General features: G+C 34.2%; 1 protein-coding gene and 1 long non-coding RNA gene across 4 annotated transcripts; one reads left to right on the top strand and one right to left on the bottom strand.

Moving 5' to 3' along the window:
• Nucleotides 1-1067: 1067 nt before the first annotated feature.
• LOC105840135 (neutral alpha-glucosidase AB) lies at nt 1068-5202 on the bottom strand. 3 transcript variants are annotated; one of them, XM_012686931.3, is made up of 7 exons: nt 5106-5202; nt 4478-4573; nt 3996-4406; nt 3587-3919; nt 3258-3507; nt 1632-3189; nt 1068-1551 (listed from the first exon to the last, which is right to left on the bottom strand). In XM_012686931.3, the coding sequence occupies exons 1-7, from the start codon at nt 5120-5122 to the stop codon at nt 1439-1441; spliced, it is 2778 nt and encodes a 925-aa protein (XP_012542385.2). In that variant the 5' UTR covers nt 5123-5202; the 3' UTR covers nt 1068-1438. The 3 variants fall into 3 exon arrangements, with proteins under 3 accessions (XP_012542385.2, XP_012542384.2, XP_012542386.2); XM_012686930.3 differs by lacking the exon at nt 5106-5202 and adding an exon at nt 4668-5076; XM_012686932.3 differs by lacking the exon at nt 5106-5202 and adding an exon at nt 4694-5075.
• A 98-nt stretch (nt 5203-5300) lies between these two features.
• Nucleotides 5301-8725, top strand: LOC118644665. The gene is made up of 2 exons (XR_004962412.1): nt 5301-6831; nt 7022-8725. It is a non-coding gene; the product is annotated as an uncharacterized LOC118644665 (long non-coding RNA).
• The last annotated feature ends 1239 nt before the right edge of the window (nt 8726-9964 follow it).

The raw sequence follows: 9964 nt of genomic DNA, 5'->3' as shown, positions 1-9964 counted from the left end.
TTTCGTTTCGTGACGTCACGCATCATATCACTTATCTGCGAGTACGAATCAGACGAGTCGTACTTTTCACGTATTTTTTCAAATGTAACGGTCGCGCCAAGTAAAATTCTCGCGCGCGGTTTACATTTTACTCGTGTATGATATATTATCCGTGATATCGGGAGTGCCGAATAAAGTATCGGGCGATCGTTATTAATGTGCGGTTCGAGAATAGCAGGATGATGTCAGCAAAAAGCGGCATGCATGGAGTGACTCGGTATTAAATATACTATTTTTTCAAGTGATACATTTCTTTACCTGCTTTTGTGTTCGAGTTTAGGAATAATATTTATCATATTTTCAGAATCAAAACTGGAAAAGGAATGTAGCAGTAGCAGCAGCAGCATCAACAGCAGGAGCAGCAACAGCAATCAGTGAGTGAATTTTTATCAATTTAATTAATTGAATTTATATCATGTATATGTGGTATTACACACTTATAGAACACGATTATGCACATTTGCATGAAACAGATTTAAAATATGAATGCATATAATTGTAAAATTTACGGGTATAGCATGAAACAGAACAAAATAAACGTGGACATAGCAGAGACCCAAAAAATCATGCACATTACCTACGGGATTCATACACTGAAAGAAAAATGTAATATATTCACTAAGATATGTTATTGCGGACTGCCAATTACAGATATACTCAATACAATAATATATGCTATTGCAGTATCAATTGTACTTGCATTAATAGCGAATATTATTGTATTGAGTATATTATGTAGTTGGCAGCCCGCAATCATATATGTTATTGGCTATATTACATTTTTTTCTGTGTAGATATTTGACTACATAGTTCACGTGCACATAGAGGCGCTGATAGATGAAAACACCTTAAAACGACGCGATGACCGTTCTCAGGTTCCTCTCCGATAGATAAGTTAAAATATGTTCATCTTGGCAGAAAATAAAATCTTAAATGTATATTTTATATATAGCATTGGTAATAACTTTTTTTAAAGATGTACATAAATATTTTTCACGTATATTTTTGTGATGTACCAAAACATATAATTAGTTTGAAATACTTTTTTTTATTAAATCAAAGTAAAGAACTGTAAATTACAGAGATCTCTCGTTTGATATTATGTTGCTTATTATGCTGCTATTGGGATGCATTGTACTTAGCGCTCGCAACGCTTTTCAAATTGTTTCATTTTTATTTATCAAATGTTAAAAAAAGATTAATGACGCTCGCGAGTATTAAGTAGAACGCGTTCTTAATTAATCTCGAAGCAATTAGCAATCATGTTTATAATAACTAAACTGTATTCATATTTATTCTAAGAAACAATCGCCCAGATCACAGATAACTGAAGAGTAATAGAAAATTGGCATTATAGTATTATGGATACTGTAAATTGATTATGAGTAAATTCATAATCCTAGCGTAATAATTCAATGGTCCATTCTTCGCCCATATTTACAGCTGGTTTACGTATCGTTAATACATTGTTATGTGGATTATATGTAGTTTCCAATGTTACTTTGCCCATACCTATAAGAAATATATATTAATATAAATTTATTGTACAAGAGATTGTACCAGAGATGTCATATTCGAATCTGTTTACTTACTGTGAGATTCCAGTTGGGCAGATTTAATTCCTTGTGGTGGATTGGCTATATCTATTCTTTCCAGCCAGCTTTGTGTTTCATATGAAGCTAATTTATCTATTAGAGTTGAAACTATCTTATTGCTGTCCAACGTTATTCTTAAATATAAATATTTTCCGTGACGATATTCAAAGCTGACTTCATCATCAATGTACAGATTGCCGTTAGCTTTGCCATTATTATCAGCAATTAATATCAGCGTGTAAGGATCATTTCTCATAGCAACTGTACTACGTCGTATTCGCATTTTTCGTGGGACGATAGAACCACTTCTTTGGAATACAGGAATTTTGTGGATTGTTACTGGTATTTTAACATATCCTCCTTTTTGGTAGGCTTGCATTGTATCGATATCATACCAAGTTATTTTTCCTTCCCCTGGAAAATAAACTGCTACTTCGGTAGCACTGGACTGGAATACCGGACGTACAAGTATCGAATCACCAAGTAGCAAATGATCGTCAATAGTAAATGCTTCTGATTCAGTTGGATAATGCGCCCATAAAGGACGTATAACGGGATAACCGCTTATTTCGTGTTCTCTAAAAAGCGTATACCACAATGGCAGATAAGAATATCGCAGTCTGAGTGTTTCGCGAACTATTTGAGTAGTCTCTTCATTGAATGTCCATGGCTCGCGCCTCTTTGTCTCAATGTGAGAGTGCTGACGGAAGAAAGGCAGCCATGTCGCGGCTTGATACCATCTGATGAATAATTCCGAATCTGGATTCTTGAAGAAACCTCCAACGTCTGCACCACAGAATGACATTCCAGATATAGCTACCGAGAGACACATGGGATAGCTTACTCGAAGATGATTCCAGTCAGCCATATTATCCCCAGTCCACATTGTCGCGTAACGTTGTGATCCGGCGAAAAAGGCTCTCGTTAAGATGAAAGGTCTCAAGGAGCCACCCGATCGACGGAATAAAGCTTCGTATGTCGAACGAATATACATATGTCCATTAATATTGTGAACATCTCTATGTTCCCAGCCTCCATGATGGATAAGATCCTTTAGTGCTGTTATTTCAGGTCCATTAAAGACACTTGGTTCATTCATATCATTCCAAATATAAACGTCGTTAGTTGTACCATGGAATTTATCTAAACTATACAATCCAATATAATATTCCATAACTTTTGGATCGAAAAAGTCTAAATAGGACGAGGCTCCCGGCCAGCACCAACCCTCGTAATCTTTTCCATCCCTGTTCTTGATGTAATAACCAAGGCTAGTGGCATCGTTATGTAAGAAATAATTACTGTCACGTTTAATATGAGGATCTATGATAACGACCAATTTTCTGCCTTTGGCAGTGAGATTATGTATCATTTCAAGAGGATTTGGAAATTTGCGTGAATCCCATGTAAAATATTTCTTGCTGTCAGTATATTCAATGTCAAGCCACATAGTTTCCAATGGTATATCATGTGTATCAAAAGTTTCGGCAATGGTTGCGACATCGTCCTGATCATTATAATTCCAACGAGATTGATGATATCCAAGTGCAAACATCTAAAACAAATTTTAATATAATCATAACTTAAGATTTTAATTTTTTACAATATTAATTCGAGACATACCTGTGGCAAAGGAGCTGTGCCAGTTAAAACTGTGTACTGTCTGAAAACATCAAGTGGTTTCGGACCCATCATAAAGAATATGTCAATCACTCCGGATTCTGACATAAAGTGAGCGTCCACCTGAGATTTCTTAGTTGATCCAGATACAAAATTAACAATACTCTCTACAACGTTATTGTCTGCACTCGATAGAATGTCGATCCACGTTTCTGCTGTATTATGCCAGAAAACAGCAGATGATCTTTCCCTTCTAAAATATTATACCAACAAATTTTGCTTGAATATTTTCAAGAGAATAGTAAAATTCGTCAACTTATTTATTTTCTCACCCGTGAGCATAAAGAACCGGAATTGAACCATATAAAGCCATACGTTCATTCGTTTCATACTCAAATACATCTAGATTGTATAGTCTGTATGGATCAGTAGATTTAGTCGATTGCAATGCAAGCGAATCAGCATGTTCTGGAATACCATAGACATGTTCTGATCCAGGAAAACTGAAATCCATGGCAACAGCTTCAGGTCCATACGGTTTTGAATCATGGTGCTCTTTAAAGTTTTCTTCCCATGCACCAGAATCATTGTCAGCACCATCCCCAGGATATGTAGTATTACTTGTTACTACATCTACATTTGTTTCAGCATTTTCATCTTCTGGTCTATACAACAAATAATGTTATTTCATACAAATTATAATTTTATCTGTAACAGCATATTATAGCAGTGTGTACTTACTTGACCGGTTTCGTACGTAAATGTTCAAATCTCATAAGACCACGGGCATTTGTCGATATTGTCAAAATACCTTGGGAATATAATTCTACTTTAAATGGATTAATATATAAAACGGCTTTGTTTTCGCCTTTAGTTACAGTTATAGTTTCAGCAGTGCTCTCCACAAAATCCATCTCTACTGTTTGTGGTTGATCATAAAGGGCGTATTCGTTCTCATATCTGACATGTAGCGGATTCTTTTCATTGATGTGCAATCGAAATGTGTTTTCTTTTAATGTAGTGAGTTGTACCACATAGGTAATACCCGTATCTTTATTAAATAAGTCTACGATAATCATCGATTCATTCTGTACAAGTTTATCCGGCAACAGCCGATATGGCGTTTTTTCAGCTTCGACTCCTCTGCACCGTCTGTAAGAAGCAAAGCACAGATTATAACCACCTTTCAAACGGTAGTGTTTACAGTAACAATTAAATTTTACCGGCAGAAGCTGCTCTGATCGCATCTTTTGAAGTTGTCTCTGTTGACTGCATCGGTAATGAACGGGGAACACAGTAGTATTAAAAATAGAGCCAACCTGAAACGTATGAGAGAACAAAATAAAAACTGAACATTTACTGAGATAGGACGAGCCACATTCTACATAAATCGTAGATTTAAAAAATATCTACAAATCGCGTTTATCGGCGAGCATTACATCGTGCTTTTCTAGATCCAATTGGGTAATGACTTCGAGAGAGAATACTGCTGGAAAATGCGGGAGCACAACAACTTATATAAAGACGTTCGTCTAATAAAAACTTGTACAACTTCACTGTAGTAGAGCGTATGGCAGCCGGTGTCGCAGTTATTCGGCGACAGATTAGATTAGATTGGCGACCGGCGGCGCGACGAGTTAATTGAGAAAAAAAAAGTTCATATTGGAAAACATCATGCGGAGGCGACACGTCAGCGGCGTATCAATGATCTGCAAAATCTACGCCGAGAATTTACGCCAGAAAGTCGACCGGGGATCGCCGCAACCGCCGTCAGCGAACGATCTCGTATACGCCCGCGACAGATCCGTACATTCGCCGTCTGAGGATTAAAAAAGCTGAAAATAAACTCACCGAGCCCGCGTAGCCATGTTGAGCAAGGAACTACTGCCGTCTGCCGTATCGCCTTCTCGCCAATTCGCGCGGCATCGTACGCGATTGATTTTGTAGATGGCGCGACGTGATATTTTATAATTCGGTTTTAATTTCTGGCAGGACGAGCTTAAAAATATCCAATGCCTATTTTTATATCTTATTTCATAAAAAAAGTTCATTGAGGTTTACCAAGTATAATCCTTTGTTTTAAGTGTGCATAATATATAATAAATGTTTTTATTAAAAAAAAATTTTTTAGGGGAACTTTGCACTATTAATCAAAATAAAAAGTATTTATATATATACATATTTTTTCCACTATTTGAAAGATAATATATATCTAATTTCTACTATCTTATCATTAAAAAAATATTATTTTTTACAATTTTAATCTGTTTGTACACTTATTAGTGTATAATGAGAACTGTCATTCAGTATTATCGTTCGATAATATTGATAAACATTAATTTTATCAGTTATAGTATAAATAATAGTATAAATAGTATAAATAATAGTATAACGATATAAATAAATATAGTAAAATCATTTATTGAAACGATTAAAATTGTTGACCTATATGAAATATCTCGTGTATGATGTAATAGAAATAAGATAAGATAAAGTATATGAAATACGTTATACACATTTTTTACTTTTATGTTTACTTATTCTATTACGTTATACTCAAGTATTTCAAATATATTCGGACAAAATATTTATAAACATAAAAAACAACACAATATGCCTAATAATAAAAATATAATATAAATAGTTACATATAAAATCTTTTTAAAATATTTAATAATTCTTTATTAAATCTCGAGTGGTTGCACCTTTTTTTTTTATTCGCTAAAATATTTTGAATTGCCGCTGTTCAATCTACTATATCGACATTTCAAAAACCGCGACTCACTTCGTGACAGATTTCAGATCGGTCAACGAACGCGTTGTGTTCTTTCGTTTCGCGTTTCTTCTTCACGATTGTTGTTGTCTAAAGATTTCACGCGTGAAAGATAATCGGAATGCTATATGAAATGATCTTCGTTACGGGATCGCTATTACGAGCTGATGTCGAAATTTCGGTATCGACGATTCGTCTCTGCACATCCGACGACAATCGAAATCGTCTTCGCGTATTCTAAGAGCTATACTCTTTCATTAGAGGTTAAGTAGGACAAATGCATGATTATTAACGAGTTCGTATCTCACATTAATATCCTTAAAAACTACAGGCGTGTATTATTTATTTCTCAATAACATTCTTTAGCAGATTACAGTCCAATACATAATTTTGAATTTATTTTTGCGTGGGCATGTATGCGTATCCGTGTACGTGTGATCGGACATCGAGTGTCGTGAAGTGCCGCGAAACAGCGGGGTCCAGTCACTTGCTTGAAGTTGCAGCTTCGTTGATGTGACAATGCTATTTTCAAAGAATCGCCATGTTGCATGTCGAATCACGATTAACAAGTGCCGGACCGTGCCGGGTTCGAATCCTCTCCGCGTCTTTCGCGGAGTTTATCACGGGTAAAAAATTCCCGGGCGAGGAGTGCCGATCTCGCGAGTAGTCCTCGTCTATTAATTACGTGTGCCGTCCACCGGTGCCGCGATCTCGACGTCGTCGATGTTCTTCGAAGTCCTTAATTCAGCTGAAGGTGCAGAATCGAAGTCCTTAATTGAGCTGAAGGCGCAGGATCGCCGCCCAGTACGTATACGTTGTTGGATAATTATCGTCCATCTCAACTCTGCGTTTGAATTATTAATCGTATTTGACTTTGTACTTGTTGGCAAATGCACGAGCAGCGGCAATCGCCGGCACTTTCTCAAGGCAATCTCTATCATATCGCAATACGCAATGTAATTCATATATAATTTATATATTTTTTGTTTAATAGATCTCATGGTTACCGAAGAGGATCGGATGGAGCTTGGGGATTCCAAGGATAGGGATGGAGCTTGGGGAGCGACGCCGTCGTTCGGTGAGTTTATCATAAATTTTTTGTATGCATTGCATGGAGATGTTTTATCTCGATTTGTCGGATGTGCAATACGTTCATCTCGTTGTGTGTTTTGAAAATAAACCGCAGCGCTCGGGTAAACTACGCCGCGGTACAGCGGCTCCAGTTAGCACAGTGCATATCTACTTTTAATTATGTACGAAAAAATCAGTTGCGAGAAAATATTGTTGCATGCAGTGTTGATTTACGACGAGCACCATGCAATTATGTTGGTAAGCAGAACAAGATCTCGATAAATCGTATCAAAATTATATTAAAATCATGATTGATAGAAAAAAGACTTTTAACAATTTTGGTGCTATTTTGACGCAATTTTAATGTCATCGTCATGGATGACTTTTTCTCTGTTTGGAAATGAACATGTTAAAACACAACGATCAATAAATTCACGAAGACGGGGAATGTAACAATGGTTTATATACATGTTTATATTATTTGGAGAATAAAACTGGGAGTTATATTTATTATATTTTATCGACATTAAAAGTTTATTGTATCGTTACATCAAAAAAAATTACGAAATGCATATCGAGGTAAATAATTATTTTGTTTACAAACCTTCCGCGTTGTTCTCTCTTTCAATCTTTTCTAAATAATTTCTAAAAACGAGTAGGATGTATGCACGCAATTATTTTTATTTTTTATTTATTTATTTAGATAAACTAACTACAGATAGAAGCTATTCGTGTCACAAAAATGATTAGGAATATTGATTTTATTGGTATTAGTTTTCCACTATTTGAAAGCATTAAATTCAAGGAAAACATTTCCATAAATCTTAATTGCGTATAATATATGCATCAATATTTAAAAAACAAATTGTTGTATTTTTGATTATGTTTGCAGTAATAAAAATGAAATTAAAATTAGAAAAGGTAAGTAAAATTAATATGTTTGTTTAGAGAATATTTGTTCAGAAGGTGAGTTATACACAGGTAATAACATGGAATAATAACTTAATAAACCATCGCAATACAGTAAAGTAAATAATAAATCAGACCGTATTTACTTAACATCGCACATTCAATTTATTAGAATTAGAAGAGTAATGCATTCAGTCAGCAGGGAAAATACAAGTCCTATGGTAATTATAATATTATAGAAGTTTGGCACTCGAATCAGTTCACTTTTGGTGGATGTAAAAAAGCCTAACAGTTCGCCTCTAATATGTTCATGAATCAACGAACGGGTTCTCTCTCTTTCTCTCTCTCTCTCTCTCTCTCTCTCTCTCTCTCTCTCTCTCTCTCTCTCTCTCTCTCTCTCTTTCTCTGACTCTCTGGATAAAATGTCTTTAATTAGAATCTATCAATGCGTATGCAATGAATTCATGGAACAGTACATTCTACATAGAAGTGTTGTACGCATTATAATATATGCAATATATTATGATTGCTATAATCAACATTCACATTAAACTGTTTTATTAGATACACTTCTAAGATTTTAGGAAAATTAATTAATCCACTTTTGGCCAGACATTTATTTGAATTTCTGCGAAAATGTACGAGATTTTCATTTTTATTAATACATTGTAGTTTTATATCTTAGGTAATTTGAACTGTTGTCTAAAAAAATTGTTTTTTCTCTTCTGAAAAAGAGAAGCTCTTGAATAACTAGCAGCAGTAAAATAGAAAGGTATTACTGTATAAGAATACCAGTAAATCTTTGATAAGAGTTCACAAAATATCTTTTCAAATATTATCATTATTAATACTATTTTATTAACGTATTATTAATAATATTTTATTAACGTATAAAGATATTTTAATATTTCCCCCGTGTCACACGAACAATTCTATTTATTTATATAAATTTTTATTGTCTATTTGGTGTAATTTTAATTTATATTTAAATTTAAAATTGACACTTTTTTTATCGTTGATATTAATATTTCAACCTTTATTTGATAATTGTGTCTATAATATTAATTTGATTTAATTATACAATTGTATAATTAATTATTGTTGTAAACTGAAGCAAATTTTGGACTATTGTTCTTATTCGATGTTGGCCGAAAGTGGATTCACTGAGATTACCGTGAATTCAAGGGTAACATAACGTAAAATTTTTCTTAAGAATCAACGAACTCGTTAACACGCCTCTATTAATAAATTTTTCTCAGATAATACTGAAATCGCGCACGCATAACCCCGTTCATCGCTTATGAATTACGAACTTGCTGCGCGTCAACGATTCGTAGTAGAAAAGATCTACTCTCACTCGTGTAAAAAACAGCTTATAGACTTTAACTGTTACCACTAATTCGCATTTAAAATATGTCAGATAAATAATCTTATTTGGCATCGCCTAGTGTCTATCGTTCGCTGAAGCTTGCACAGAAACAAAGCGAACAAGAATTGTGTATTTCGTAAACGATTTTATGTAATTCCGTTTAAAATAACGTCGTAATGATTTATCATGAAAGAAACATAAGAAAGAAATGATTGTTGAAAACAATCAATCGCTTTTACTATAAATTCTATAGATGATAACATAATCAAAAGGAGTTGTTTGTAGCATATTTTTAAATAAAAGCTTTCAATAATTCAATACCTATCGCAACGTAAAGCTAAAATACATATTGTATTGCTGTAAACAGAGCGACTCATTCTTTCCGCGTTTTGTCGGATAATTATTAATTTACAGTTTATTTTCACAATATGAACAATACAGTCGGAATAACGATACAATGAAATGATCACATGCGAGATCTATTATCAGAGACAAATAAAGATTTGACTTGTACAGTACGGCGATATAAAAAGATATGTCGAAACTCGAGTATAGCTGTTAATATAAATGCATTTTGTTTGCGTTCTT

The sequence above is a fragment of the Monomorium pharaonis genome, chromosome 3 (assembly GCF_013373865.1).
Source record: "Monomorium pharaonis isolate MP-MQ-018 chromosome 3, ASM1337386v2, whole genome shotgun sequence".
In the NCBI taxonomy this organism is placed as follows: Eukaryota; Metazoa; Arthropoda; class Insecta; order Hymenoptera; family Formicidae; genus Monomorium; species Monomorium pharaonis.
Note: the sequence above shows the minus strand (reverse complement) of the source record. Positions and strands in the feature narration are given on the sequence as shown.